The following is a 15675-nucleotide window of genomic DNA, read 5'->3' as shown; positions in this document are numbered from 1 at the left end:
TCGCAAAAATCCTTCAAGTTGCTTACATAATCATTATCATTACAGTTTGCACATTGTATCATATTAATGCACTTGGCTGCCGTCGTAAATATCATTCGTACATGCGTAGGTCAAGAGATCATGGATCATTCTGCGAGCTTGAGAAAATGAAAAGAAATGTATTACTATCATATGAAATGCATCTTTTTCGCCAGGTTCCATGCCGGTCTTTGAAATTCTTCCTCCAGCATTTGAGGTTGAAAGTCCTCATTAGGAATTGTGGCAGCGTTGATGCAACTCATTGGCATAGTGTGATCAAAAAAGTGTGAAGGTGAGGTCAGTGATAGGCTAGAACAAAGTGAGGGGGGAGGGGGGAGGGGGGAGGGAAGGGGTGAGGGTTACAGTAGTCAGACGAACCATAAAAAGAGGGCTTGGCACACGAACAAGGGCCAGATACCAGTGCACATTCCATGCTGGACGATGTGTAAGTTAGCTACGACGTGCGTAGCTAGAGGCGATGCGAGTGCGAAGGGGGTAGATAGACCGCTGAAGGAATGATAATGATTAGTGTTAGCTTCAAATGAGGGATGACAGATGTGAGAGATATCGTGAATCGGTAAATGAGAGTGAAACTGACCTGTTGCTTGAGATGTTGGCGGCGTCAAAACCCATGGTGGGGTTGAAGTAAAACGCGCCACGCGCACAGACAATCTATTGAAATGTTAGCACAAACACTGGGCGCGACAGTGTGGGATACTTGCATTGGCATCTTTGGGCGAGGGAAGGGGCGTGTCAGAATTATTTGCTGTGGATAGTGGAGTAGGGCTCACAGTATTATACAGGAGCTGGAATCGAGACGGAATGTGTCGCACAAGCATATGCATGACACAGCGTGAACGCGAGTTCCTGCAGGCTGAGACGAGGTGAGAAGGGTATGTAACAAAATGACGAAAACTGTGGGCTTACTTGTCCGTGTTGTATGTAATCTCTCAGCGTGATATAGTGGCTTGGTCTGCTAGCGGCACAGAGTGAACGCAAGTTCCTGCAGGCTAAAACGAGGTGAGAGTCTAAGGCTTGGGGATGGTGGATGTTTCGGACACAAACGAGCCAGAGAAGAAGATGCTTTCGACTGCAGCGGATGAGAACGAACGATCAATACTAGTCAATCTAACCTAATAACCAGCCTCCGTACGAATTTCCTTCATCCAAAGGAACATGTCTGTGTCAATCGTGTCGACAACCAAAAACTCGTTTGGTCTGGTGCTATCCTCTGCTAATACACAACCACGGACTATTGATTGAACCGAGAAGCATTCAGCAGAAGCCCTGGGCTTTGCCTTGACCCACCAAAATTTGAAGTGTTTATCCTTCCGCGGACGAGCACCAACCGGTTGATCATACGGGAGAGTGAGTGCGATGGGATATTGGACGTCCCCAACTGTGCAGGTGAAGATTAACAAGAGCTTGGTGAAGATGGCACCAGCTTCCGTCTGCAGGATAACACAATCATACCGAGGCAATCCATGAAACATTGGATTGCATCGGAGATAGTCCATGGAGACTCGCCAGTCAACGAGTGACTCATAGTTGACTTTAATGAATCTAAACTCGGTAATCTGAGCAAGAGTGCAATATTATTAGTGATGTTGTTTGAGGGCTGTAGATGCTCAATGCACCATATCACCAGCAGCAAGTTGGACACGTCTTCCACTGGGAAATGGTATGTTGTTGGCAGTGAATGTGCGGTTCAAAAATTCATTCAATTTGATCCGGAATCGATCAAAGGCTGGATTGCCCGCGTGACCTGCTTCAATGTCTGCGAATGATATAGTCGCCTGCCGTGAACCAAGAGTAAAATGCTGTGCATCAGTTGGTTTGGTCTGTTCGACCTCATTGGCCTCCGACAGATCAGGTAGATCTGACGAGCCGATATTCTGTGTGTTGAGGGAGTCCATCTTGCTGCGAATGTATTCTGCAACCAGGCTGTCGTGGTTGTATCGAAGAATCTTTAAATTTGTTTGTCAGCACTTGGTTCAGGAAGTACAGAATTATCTTCGAAGAAAGGTCGGAATTCACAAAGGATGAAGTCAATTTGCTTGAGGTCAGGAGGAATAATGATAGCGGTCTCTGATGAGTCGTCGACGTCCATGCTAGGGTATGCGTCGTCGTCAAGTCTAAGAAGCCACTTACCTGTTCAGCGAAATTCTTGAAGTTCGTACGATCCTGATAGGCATTCTTCAGCGGGCCGTGCATCTTTTCGTTCGGCTTCGTGTTGTAGTTTCGCATGACACCTTTTGCCTTGATGTCGTCGAAGACATGAGCAGAAAGGTGTTTCTTGGGAAAATTCCATGACTTCTCTGAGAGGTCTGCTGTATCTTCGATGTATGTCTGACTCGTAATTGAATCAATGGTGTTAATTGATAATATACACAATAAAACTTACATCCATCAATTCAGTGAGCTCCGACAATGCATTTCGGCCATCCTTGATTGTGTCTTTGGTATGAACCTCTAACGAGGCACATGTATTGAATTCCACATAGCTCTGAAGACAGCGAAGCAGGAGATAGGCCTGTGGATCCAGATCGTGCTTAAATACATTATGCACTGCGAAAACGATGAGCTATTGAATGACGTGAATAATTGATCTAAAGCTTGATAATATCATGACATACCTTTGATATATCTTTGTATTTAGTTCCGTCAGAAAAGGATACTGATACCACCTGGTCAAAATGGTTCAGATTTTGCCAACGTGGAAACGACTCAAAACTGGAAATCTAAATTAATGTTTACCTACTACAGACAGAAAAATACTTGCAAACTGTCGATCAGCACAGCCGCTTGTCGACCAGAACTAGCAATCCATTTTTGCAGTTCCATCCACAGGTGATCGAACATTCCCTCGTCATTAAAGTGAAGTTTGTCGAATGATAGAGTGCGGTGCACGTCAGTGTGGTCGATGGTGTCAAATGAATTCTGGTTTCAGTGATAGACAAACTAAAAATAAAAATTGAGGCGAGAGACTTACATCGACGTCACGGAGGCTCTCAGAGCTTAATATCTGCTCTCTTGCTTCCATTGTTGTAGACTGTCAGGCTCGAGCATGCAACGCCTTTGCGTCTATGGATGTGCAAAGCCGGTACACGTTGTATGTCTTGGAGAGCTCCTCACGAGGCATGAGGCAGATAGGGCAGGGAAACTTTCCCATCAGACCCCGAATCAATGCCATCACAACCCTGTAATAGTGTACAAGCTTTCAGGCTCATGTATTACCTAGCAATGTTTGAGTCACTCACTGTTCTTCGTAGTCAGCAGATAGTATCAGTATGATTGGGTAGAACAGACGGACAATATCATCCCAACATTTGATGGGAGAACTGAGCTTCGACAGCGGTGCAAGACAGGCGAGCAGCTTCAAAAATGATGTATGCCATACTGTGTTTTTGAAGTTAATGAAGGCTGGCTTTCCAGAATGTTTCTTGTCCTCCTTTACCTGTGGTAGTTAGTAATGACACAATCATTGAGCGAAGCATGAAGCTAACAATGGGCAGCCAACCAACAACACGCCCGCCACCCAAACCTTCGCCATTACGAATTATGGCAGGAAGATTAGTGCACCGAGTGACTACGGGATACCCTTTCACGCGACCAAATGACGATAATTTGGCCTTGTCTGCGTACAGGATAAAGGCAAGTGGTTTGGCATCTGGTGGTATTTTCGACTGTTATTATGCTCAATCAGTGCACACCACATTAGACACATATCACAAATGATATACTTGATATTCCCAGAATGTGCTGGCAGTCCAAGGCTCATGAATGAATCGAACAAATTTCTCACCATTGAACTTCGAAAGCTGTTGGGCATCAAAGACAAAGTGCAGACCAACTTCACGATCTTGAAGTAGGTCCACAGCCCAGTCCCATAGTGAGTGGTGAAAAAACAGAAATGTCTGATCAACACCTTGGAAGGGCGCAATCACCTCTTCCTTGGTGAACTATGGTATTCACATAAGAATATATTCTACACTCAAAGCAATTGGATACAAACGGGAGTCAATTTGAACGAGGCTGCACAACTCGTATTTGCTGTGATGTATAAGTCCAATGAGCCGGTCTGTTTGTTTGTGAGTGAGTGCAGCTTCATGGGCAAGTTCTGCCACTTCAAAGTCAATACAAGTGCGAAAAGGGCGCCAGGGCTCAGGATCTGCTTCCGGAGGTACTGTTGAGGCACCAGGGCCACACTTGTAGTCTTCGAAATGGTATACTCATGTGGGGCGCCCGCTGTTGGGGTGATACCAGACTTCTATATCATCGGTATTGAATTGGGACACAGGGGAGAGCGGTGGATGGTCTAAAATATTAATGGAAGTTGCAAACTCAGATGCACGAAAACAACGTTGAGACACACCAGATGTCTGTCCCATCTCAGTATCGTCTGTGAAATCGAAGTCATGGTCCTGCGAATGATTGACGACAGCTTGTGTCAATGGTTGAATGAGTCAGGATCAGTTATCAAGGTCACGAGAAAGTCATCACTTACCGCGAGCAGATGGTTGTTCACCAACAAAAACGGCACCTTGCTGCGCGTGTTCTCTCTCTGCAGTGTGTCAACATTTAATTAGTGGTGAGCCATTACAGTAATATCACCTAGACTAATATATGGACACACCTTGTCGAATACGCCTCGCAAGCTCGACATCCTCTCTATTTTGCTCGGATCGCTTCTGGCAAGCATTTTCGTGCGTTTTGAATCCCTGTCGATGGTAGGATTTGTCACAATACAAACACGTCCGATGCTTAGGATCGGAAGGCATCGAGGAAATTCGCCTCTTTCTTCTGGTAGAGGGATGGACGTTGATGGATTCGAAGGGCTGGAGAGGTGGAGCCGAGTATTAGTATGGTTTGGGTTTGTCTCTGAATCGCGGGTTTGGGATTGGCAGGCTAGTCTAAGGTAATAATAAGAATATTAGCTTGACTCGTTATGGATAATGGGGGTAAACTTACCTTTTTCTTTGCAGAGAGGTGGAGAAGCGCTGGACGGTGGTCCAGGAGGTGATTCAGAGTATAAGCTCACAGGTCAGATCTGAAACAGATTCAGCTGCTGTCAGCTGCGACGTCTGAATCAGAAAATGACGCACCTCTAATTGTGCAATGTCAATGGTCAAATCAGGCGTTGTCGTGTCGAGCTGGGGGCTGTGGGTGATGGCTGAACGAAAGCAGGAAGGAGCGTTGACAGTCCAACACCACAGTGCATGATGGAAGCATCATTGAAATATTGTGACTCACCTTCAATGACATAACTTCGGTGTGAATATTCCAACTGGGTACCAATAATAAAACATAGGTACCAACAACTTCGACTCGGTATCAATACAGTTGGAAGCGAGTCTCAAAGGCACGCGGTTGTAACCGACTTAGGAAATTTCCGACACAAGGCTTTGCTCGTACCCCCTGGGTAACACCATATATAGTACATATTAGTAACAATTATGGGATGACATACCTGTTACTAAGTAGGGGCAAAAACATACACTGCAGCACTTCAGCAATAGCCGCAGCACTCAGCAGTGACTTTGTAGAACTACAGAGGGACTGGTACTATAGATAATAGGTAGATATGATAAGATCTATCAAAGACTTATATAATCTGTTTAGACTCCGCGCAATCAACACCGCTGCAGTCAGGTAATTATGCTTGCACTATTTCACACACCTCTCTTAATAGAAGTATAACTTTGGCCGTGTGTGACTATATGAAGATAGTATACTCAGTCACGCACTCGAGAGAGAGACAGCACCTTGAACATTACCTATACAAAGATAGTATACTGTAGGTAATAGGCATAAGTAAGAAACACTAAGAACATAAGGAATGAAAAGAGTACTAACCTCAGTTGTGCACTCGAGAGAGAGACAATGCCTGAGGTATGAATCACATATCATAGAAGACTAAATATGAAACAGTGTAAATTTGTGTTCAACCAAATATGCACTACTGCGCGAGGTATATCTGACGGCTGACATTGACAGTGGGCACTAAAATGAAGATATATGAGCCAACATATAAGAGTGAAACATATGTAGTAAGGGCAACATTTTTGGTCCAAACAACACAAATGACTTGCTAATTCCAACACTCCCCCTCAAGTCGGACATAGCCTAAGTTTGACAGCGAAATGTTTGACCTTCGGCAATGGCAACACCTTCAGTGAGGGTATCTGCAACCATGTCTGCAGTGGGGCAATAGACAAGACAAAGTTTTCCTTCCTCAATGATCCAGCGGATGAAATGAAACTGAATATCAATATGTTTGGTTCTGGCTGGTACTGATGGTCCTTGGTCAGCACGATGGCAGATTGATTGTCAGAGAAGAGTGTGACAGGTTCAGTGAGTGGGTTGAAAAGTTGGCCAATGAAAGAGTGAAGCCAGAGTACTTCTTTTGCCGCATGCATCACAGCCACATACTCACTCTCAGTCATTGAGAGCAAGACAATTTCCTGACATTTAGAGGACCATGAGACAGTGCCACCATTGATCAGGAAGGCATACCCAGAGACGGCTCATCTCTCCTCGCCTATACTCCCATCAGTGTCTGCATAGCCCATCAACACCTTTTCAACTCCTCCAAAGGTCAACCTCAAGCCCTTTGTTCCCAGGAGATAATGATAGATGCAGCATATGGCATCCCAGTGTGCAGGTCCGGGGTTGCTTGAGAAATGTGATACCATGGTAATGGTGTAGGAGATATCGGGGTGAGTGCTGAGAGAGGCATGCATGAGTGATCCAACTGCTTCATGGTATGGAATGTGGCGCATAGTGGCAAATTCAGTGCCCATGGTAGGTGACTGTCACAAATTCCCAATATGAACCATTTTTCATTTCTCGGTTTTCCTTCGGTTACTTCTTGTTCCTGAACCGGTCATGTGACTTCGCTTCCTGTCACAGTTTCACCTCTTAACATATCACCCATTGTATCTCTGATTGGCTCCCCTACTCCACTGGGCTAGAACGATCTCTCTTCCTATTGTTTAATCTCCTGTCTATGATCTCATTGCTTATATATCACAACATCATACTATGTCATCCGCAGTTATCGTATGACTCTTTTCTCATTGGCTGATTTTTTTAATACTCAGATATCTCCTATTCAATGTTATGTATATAAGTAGGTTAGTTAGCATAAGTACTCCTTAGACTTAACCTCTTTGTTCTCTACACTTGTAGTAGACTTAGATGTTCACGCTCAATCCTATCCTTGCCTTTATCATCAACTGTGACCAAGTCCTAGTGGTTGTGTTCTTGCCTTTATCATTTGGTGAATGCTGGTCATAACAGTGACTGACCAGAGTGCAACCAAGTGCTGGGCTCCATGGGGTTGGAGACTGGTTTTAAATCCTCAAAGTTGAAACAGTGGATAATGGAGTCGACGTATGAGCGCTGTGACATGGAGATGGTACGTGCATCATAGTTTCTGGTGATTTTGACTCTGAGCAGCCAATGTAACTCTCCCAAGTCAGTGATTTCCACGTACTTGTGGATCATGGCTTTCAACTTGTCGATCTGACTCATCACCTTGGCAGTGATGGTGCAGTCATTGACATGCACAACAACAATTGTATGCTCATCTGGATCCTGGTGCCAAAAGAAAACAGCTTGATCAGTGGCACATTGCAGTGAAACCAAGCTCATCTATGAGGATTTCAACTAGCCTCTGGTACCAGCACCAGGCCGCTCTGTTTCAGGCCATACAATGTCTTGTGAAGATGGCAGACCTTGTTTGGAGGGTCTCGGGATTCAAAACACAGGGGCTGGCACATGTAGATGACCTCATTGTTGGTGAGTTTGCTGTTTAAATAGGCTCCCTTGATGTCAATCTGACATAGCTCCAGGTCTAAGCACACTGCTAGGGCAAGGACAGTCCTGATGGACAGGAGGGTTGCAACTTGGGTGTAAGTGTCAAAAAAGTCGATACCAGGGACCTGGGAGAAGCCTTGGGTGACAAGGTGGGCTTTGTAGTGTATGATATGGCCGGCGGTGTCCTTCTTCGCCTGGAAGACCCATTTCGAACCTATGAGGTTAGTGCCAGGGGGTAAGTCAGCCAGTTCCCATGTCCCAGCTGCTTGCAGTGTTGCTAACTCCTCTTGTATGCCCTCTTCCCACTGCGGCCAGTCTGGACAGTGTCTGGCTTCTGCCAAGGTACTCGGGTTGAGAGCCTCTGATTCCATGGTTGCTTTGCCAATTGCCATGGCAAGGTCAAGACTGCTCAGTTCATCGTCAGGGTCATCAAGGAAGGACAGAAGCTGCTCCACTGCTTCCTCCTCCTTGGCATTAGACAGCTCCTTGTCTTCAGTGGTAGGTGGCAATTGGACATCGCAAGGTACAGTACCGCTTGCATTTATGATGTCGAGGAGACACTGACTTGGCTTCCTGGCACATTTTGCAGGATGGTTTGAGGTTGACTGGAGGATTTGGGGGTGCATGGGAGTGGTTTTCGATTGGTTGGCATTGGCATTGGCAGATTGGTTGGCATTGGCATTGGCATTGGGGGGGCATGTGCTGAGGGCATTATCATCGAGTCAGGTTTGTTCTCTTCACCCACCCCCTCGCAAGAAGATGGCTCAGCGCAGGAGGAGTCCCAATACACATTGCGCTCAACAGTCACAGACTGCTTTGCTGGCCAGTACACTCTGCAGCCATTCTGGCTGGCATCATCAATACCAACCCACCAACCTTCAGCCATGCGGCCATCCAGTTTGCTTCCTGCCTCCATGCGTACCCAAACAGGTGATCCCCAGACACACACACAGCGCAGGTCTGGCCTCACACCAGTAGCAGCCTCGAGGGCGGTCCCACCATCAAGAGCCCTGGTAGGGGTGTGGTTCTTTAGCCAAACAGCATGATGCACTGCCTCACCCCAGAAGAAATGAGGCAGCCCACTCATGTGCAACATAGCACGGACCTTTTCCAACAGGGTACGGTTGAGCCACTCCGTGACACCATTGTGTTGCAGAGTGTTGTGAATGGTAAGCTTCTGCTCGGTACCTGCAGCCTTCAGATGCAACATGAACTCCTTGCACAGGTACTCGCCACCATGATCGGAGTGGAGAACCTTAATGTGAGTGCTGTGCTGGGTATGGCACCAGGCCTCAAAGTCACAGTAGGCTGTGAAGGCTTTGCTCTTCTGGCAGAGGAGGTGAAGGTAAGTGAGGCAGGTCTTGTCATCGGTGAAACTGATATAGTAGTGTATAGCCAAGCGTCGCAACAGGAGCTGGGCCCCAGAGGTCAGTGTGCACCTCACCCGCAAAGTCTTTTGCACACTCTCCTTCACATTCCTTCACGATCGGCTTGTGTGTTGCGTTGGCATACACACACGACTCACAGAATACCTTGTCCCCAGAAGATAAGTCCGCCTTCACACCTGACACTAGTGAAGAGGAACCAAGAAGGGTGTGGAGCAAGACATTCACTGGTCTGCTGATTTCAATGGGTGTCAGAAATATAGATGATATAGAGATTGTCTCACCGGAAAGCCTTGTCATCCTCCATAAACTTTGCCCTCTCATGGTGATGGACTTCTTTGTCTTCATCATCAATCACCTTAATGCCATCCATGCAGCTGCTGTAAGGTCAGATACAGGTGAGAAATTTTGAGACTGTGAGACTCTTGTGCAGACCAAACAAGATCCCTAGCTCCATCTCTTGCCATATGGTTGAGCACCTGATGGGTTAGCATGACTGCTGGTAGATGTTCAGGGGAAGGAGAAACAAGAAGGGAAACAGTGTATACTATATGTAGTGGCCACAGTACACTGTGAGAGCACCAATCAATCTTTTGCCCATGTTTGCCTTGAACAAATCGGAATCTGGGGGTGGAAGAAGCTTGAGAGTGCTTCTCATATTATGACTGATGCCAAGGTTGCATGGCTCAATAAGTCACACTCCACATAACTCATGAGATGGTGCCAAGCAACAGTAATACTATCTTAGTAGTGCCTGCACATGTGTCCATGAATATCACCTAGTAATAGTATTCCAAGATGGTTCTTACTGAGCATGTTCTTGAGCCTCATTCCTGAACTGCCCACACGGTCTGAATATCAATGACTTCTTCTGCTGTTAAGGTCATGCTTAAGGGGGAGGTTACTCAAAGGGCTTCAGCTTCAGCTTGTGTGCTGCACCCCTTACCCAAGTACATGCCCTTAATTTCCAAGGGGCAGAAGGGAAGTCCGACGGAAGTCCGGGAAGTCCAGAGGTCAGACGTTGGGGGGAGTTTGGTGGAACTCCGGAAGACTATGAGGGAACGGAGTAAGGCTACTGCGGACAAGTCCGGAGTAGAAACAGAACAGAGGTTAGACTACCCTAAGGTAGAGCCGGAGATCTAGTCCTAAGGTTTAACCCCTAAGACTCGGAGGTAGACAAGAGATGAGACTCAAGTCTGGAGAAGCAGGAATGAGCAGAACTAAGATGATATTCGAACTGAGGAGTTCCGGAGTATTACAGGAGTTTATATACTGTAGGTAGCAGTCAGCAAAGTAAGGGCTATGTACGAAGCATGTGGAAAGTCTATTAGTAAGTGTATATGGATCAAAGCAGTGAGGTCAGAAATGAAGTATGAACAGATGGATCAGTAAGCATAGTGGAAAGGACATAACCGGTAGCCAGAGCAATAGCTATTCTAAAAGGAGATAGGGGTGAGTCTGGAGACAAGAGCAGAGCACTGGGCGAAATAACAGGATGGAGGACCGGACTTTTAGTGGTGGTGTTCCGGAACTCCAGATCCAGAGGTATGGGATATGACACCTGTGCAATGTCTAGATCTTAGAGGACTGCGAGATCAGACATGCTAATGATCTGCGCAAATCAAATGTTCAAATCCAGAAAATCCTTGAAAAATACATGCAGACATACCACTTGGATGTTGTCCACTTGAATATGATCTTGCAAACACAGTTAAACAGACAAGTCAGCTATCTGTTTCAATGTCTCTGAAAGATCGTTGCAGAGTCCATCCAGCACCTTGATAGCATTGTTGACTGTCGGTATCATGGCTACACCAAACTATATAGTAGGTGAGAGGTGGCATAGACAAGACAACTACATACCTATGAAATGAGATGACCATTAATCATGCTGAGGAACCTTGACCACAGGGGAAAGCACCAGTGTAATCTCAGGCTCTACAATCAAAAAAATTGAATGGGTGCCCAAACCAAACATCAACCAACTTACCAGTGAATTCACTAGCAGTTCCCAGGCACTCCATGATGGCCTTGAGGAGCAACCATTCTTGGCACCTCAAATTCAGATCAAATTAAGTAGTTGATCAATGACCAGATGCAAAGATGCTAGCTCACAAAATATCTGTGTCCATCTGAGATTTTAATGCTTTATTCCAGTTTCTGTTCCCCAAGCACTGCACTGCAAGGCCTAACACAGCACCATGAATACCACCAAACCTGGAATTTGTCAACTTCTAGAACATCAATCATCAGTGGGCAAGTAGTGCAAAGTGTATGTATGAAGTGTATGTATGAATGGTAACTTACCAATTCAGATTTTAGAACAAGTGTCAGGACACTTTTGCTCAGAGACACCACAAGGTGGATTTTTTGAACGATCAACAAACCAATCTCTTCAGAATCAGCTTTGAGAAGAATGACAATTGTTTCAAGTGGCTGATGACAAGTCAAAGTCAAAGTCCATCCACCAGACAAACATCAGAAACCAGTCATACCTGACTACTCAACATAGCGCGCTGAGCTCCCAACATCATCAGCATGCAGCAATGAGCTGAAGTGCCGAGATGAAACAGCTGGTGGTATTGCTGAATAGCCAAAGGCAAGAAAAAGTCCTGTTCTTCATACAACAGATTAGTACACAAAAAGCCCTCGAGGAAAAAAACCGACATACCCATAAATGATGTACAAGGTCATAGTATTCAATCTGTCAGTGTGTGGGCTATTGGTGAATCGGCCTTGGGTGTGGAGGGAACATTGAGTGAGCATCAACAAGGATAATAGTGCAGATCTATCAACAACTTAGTACATGGTGCCATCTATATGAATGCAGGGTTGGGGGTTCAACTGACCAAGGAGCTCCAGGTCGACAGGATGAACGGTTAAACTGTCTGACCAATCAAAGCTGAGTGACTGCATGGACTTGATGATCCAGAGATGTGATTGGCCCATCTCCTGGAATGGCTGAAACACATCCACATCTCATTTGAGCGCATCCTCACCAGTCATTGCCTCTGAGTCAAATATTATTTGTGAAACCTCCAAAAATCCCTGGGATGGCCTTTGTGGGTCAGAATATGGAGATCTGAGAGATTAAGTGATACTAAATCCAGGATGTGAGAGTGTATGTTCAAGAATGACTGCAGGGCTGATATGCTACTGATAACATGAGAACCATCATGATACAGGACCTCAATGATAGGCTCCTCATGCGTTTCTGGGGCTTTGAAAGGATAGCAGGCAAATAAGCTTTCCGGTCACATGTAGAGGTACTGTCATGTGGACTCTGGTGTCTATGGATTCAGAACTGATGGATGACCTGATAGCAGCAGTTTGTCAGAGCAGGGATATAAATGAAAAATGGATCCGACATACAAGTCGACATTCAAGTTCATGTTCTTTGCCTTTGTTATGCACTCTGGGAACACCAGTATTGACAAGTTCAAAGATGACGTGGGCACACATTCTGGGCACACCTAATATATGTGAATCTTGGATTTGATGCCCGTTTTCTGGGCTACTGAAAACAGGAATTGGCTAATTTGTTGTGTATTCTGGATGAGCAACTCAAGGATGGCAAGTTGTATTGCTTGGATGATCAAGTGGTTCTTACACTTCTCTATCAGGAGCACCAGTTTGCATTTCACTTCACTAACATCACATCATCAAATGACTCAACACTGAGTAGTTTGAAGCCACGGAGGATACAATCCGACACATGAGTACTAGTGCCATGATACTATGGAAGAGCAGTAAGTGTCAAACTCACATGTAGGCTTCTGTGATTGTTGCTCGCATTTTTTTTTCTGATAACCACATTCACCTGATTTGTAACTCTAACTTCACTAGTTCTTAGTCTATGGGCTGGATCATTGTGGGTCATACTGTGACCGCACCACTCTTGAGACTTGCATCCACATACCCAATCAACAATGTCGCCCAAACCATCCAACATGTCAGAAGTATCAAATCATTTTCTCAAATTACTTTAGGACCTAACCTCCAATGTGAGAGCTGGTCGCAAAAGAAAAATCATGTAAGAGATAACTGTACCTTTAATAGTAATGTGCGACTTACTATATGTCATCTCACTATAACAGCAGTCCAATTGGACTATATTTACGAGCAGCATGGTGGTTCCCTCTCGTGATTGACCTGTTTGCCATGCTGGAGGATGTCTTATACGAGGGTATAGAAGCTGAGTTTGCTGAATTGCAGGAGAATCACAGGTCAAGTCAATCTGAAAAAGATGTGAACAGGTGAGTCTACGGCAGCCTGAGCTACTCAACACCCCAACATTTTTCTGGGCAGTTGTCAGAAAAAGTTGTATATCAAGCAGTATAACGAACTGGTGAAACTGGTGCCAATGTTCAGTAGCATCATATCCAAATTTGAGAAAGCTCCATCTGCTATGGACAACTTTATTCACGCAGTAACATAATAAATGCACATCATTCTTTAAATTTAGTTCGTCTAACAGCTAGGTAGCTTTCCTGTCGTAAATGATGCCCGATCTGGTGATACTGGGAGTCTGACAAGAGAAGGGCTGACGTACATTCTCAAGAACCTTGAATCTGATCAGTTCAATCCCACTCTCCTCAAGCATCATGGCAAGATTGCTCAGGGATGGAACCATCCTGAAACTGCACAACTGTTGTGCCCAATGCGGATGTTGAGTACTTTTGATGCAGATCCCCAGTTTGTTGTGCTCGGTTTATTTAATCTGACCACCTGTAACTGGAAGCTACAGGTCCTTCATGGAAAAGGTGAAGGAAGGCCAAATTAAGATCACAGCTGTGAAACTTCCTACTTTCCTATATGACGAGTCTATGTTTGATCCCACCAAGAAAAGTCAAGGTTGTCTTTGGGGATACTATCTCAAACGTGTACATTTTTTCTTATTCTTGTCAGTCTAATGCTATCTTGCAGCTTGAGCAGGTTTTCCGCCACATCTTTACAGGATCATTCAGTGCCCTTAACCTGAATGCTTGCCAAGGTACTAAGACTCCAAAAGGCAGAATTCATGGAATGACATCACCCCTGCCTAGAGCAATTGTATATGCAGCTGTACAGGTAAGTCTTTGCATCAAATTCACACTGATGCCAAGCATTGATTGGCACCTTTTTAAGGCATACTTCCAGCTTAGTTCTGTCAATATATGGTGTCCAGAAATTGAAGATCTCACCTTGTTGATCTCTATGATCGAGTTGTCAACATGTTTGAAGGAAATACTAACACAAAATGGGTGGAAGAAACGCTCCAGCATTGGAAATTAGTAAGTTATTTGATTCTCTTTCATTATCATCTGCAACATGCTAATCTATACATATTAATAGCAAGGCTCCTGGACTTCAGCAATATAGGCACTCTAGAGCCAGGACAGATACAGGATCTCATGTACAGTGGCTCAAAAAACTGTCCACATGTTTTCACATTTTTCACTATCTATGATATTGTGTGAGAATATACAAACACCTCAAGGACATGCTGGTACCATATTGTAGTACTACTGCAGGGCTTTCAATTGAGCACTATGGCGTGGGAATTGGTAGAGATATGGTGGAGATATGAGGCCTACACAATGATGACTCATGTGGACAGTTTTTTGACTCAAGTATTTTACAGTGATAATCAGGTATTCTAGTACTTTGTGTGACCTCCCCTGGCTTTAATTACTCCCTCTATCCTTCTAGGCATACTCTCAATCAATTTCTGGCAATATTCTGCTGTAATATTTCCCCATTCTACTGCTACTCTCTCCCATAGCTCCCATACTCCTTTAGAGGGGGTTTCATAGGCTTGAAGCTTCTTCTTGAGTGTTCCCCAGAGATGTTCAATAACATTGACATCAGGGGACTATGCTGGCCAGTAAATAACATTGATATTATTTTCTGGCTCTCCTAGATGTGTGCTTGGGATCATTATCCTATTGGAAAATGATGTCTTCTCCATCAATCCCTGATTCAGCTATGCTAGGCAGCAAGTGGTCATTTAGAATGTCCACATACTGCTCAGCATGCATCCTCCCCTCAACTTCAGCAAGCATACAAACACCATTCCATCCCATACAGCCCCATACCATTAGAGAACCTCCTCCAAATTTAACAGTCCCACTAACCTCTCTGTCTGTTAGAGAATCCCCCTTCTTTTTCCATACATATACATTCCCATCTGACCCAATGCTATTGATTTTGGTCTTATCTGAACATATAACATGCTTCCAGTCCTCTACAGTCCAGTTTTGATGGGCCAAGCCAAAGGCTAGTCTTCTCTGCCCATGTTTAATAGAGAGAAGAGGCATTTCTGCATTGTTACTGCCTTGAGATGAGCCGCCTTTAGAACATTCCTCACAGTTTGTGAAGAGACAAAGGTGGTAATGGTGGGATTGATATAATGGGTGGCTTGGACAGCATTATCAGTCTTTCCTGTAGTGATATGTTGGATGATAGCCCT

The 15675-nt window shown here is 45.0% G+C and overlaps 3 protein-coding genes across 3 annotated transcripts; 1 reads left to right on the top strand and 2 right to left on the bottom strand.

Annotated features, from left to right (window-relative positions):
- Positions 1-1151: 1151 nt before the first annotated feature.
- EDB91DRAFT_1235712 (uncharacterized protein) lies at positions 1152-4799 on the bottom strand (the record flags this gene model as incomplete). The annotated part of the gene is made up of 13 exons (XM_041321355.1): positions 1152-1595; positions 1656-1985; positions 2170-2367; positions 2423-2602; positions 2655-2759; positions 2797-2958; positions 3011-3050; positions 3093-3218; positions 3279-3475; positions 3525-3704; positions 3762-3980; positions 4011-4249; positions 4655-4799. 13 exons carry the CDS (start codon positions 4797-4799, stop codon positions 1152-1154), a joined length of 2565 nt encoding a protein of 854 aa, XP_041180701.1.
- Positions 4800-11335: 6536 nt separating this feature from the next.
- Positions 11336-11839, bottom strand: EDB91DRAFT_1035512 (uncharacterized protein; the record flags this gene model as incomplete). The annotated part of the gene is made up of 2 exons (XM_041312797.1): positions 11336-11458; positions 11720-11839. Coding segments are annotated over 2 exons (243 nt in total), but the record flags the coding sequence as incomplete, so codon positions are not given.
- Positions 11840-13385: 1546 nt separating this feature from the next.
- EDB91DRAFT_1079352 (uncharacterized protein) lies at positions 13386-14498 on the top strand (the record flags this gene model as incomplete). The annotated part of the gene is made up of 6 exons (XM_041315120.1): positions 13386-13480; positions 13533-13653; positions 13702-13919; positions 13972-14107; positions 14151-14294; positions 14352-14498. 6 exons carry the CDS (start codon positions 13386-13388, stop codon positions 14496-14498), a joined length of 861 nt encoding a protein of 286 aa, XP_041180699.1.
- Between the last annotated feature and the right edge of the window lie 1177 nt (positions 14499-15675).

This window comes from Suillus paluster, assembly GCF_016628075.1.
Source record: "Suillus paluster strain FC165 chromosome Unknown EDB91scaffold_9, whole genome shotgun sequence".
NCBI lineage: Eukaryota > Fungi > Basidiomycota > Agaricomycetes > Boletales > Suillaceae > Suillus > Suillus paluster.
The sequence above is the reverse complement of the archived record's forward strand: the minus strand, read 5'-3'. Positions and strand labels throughout refer to the sequence as shown.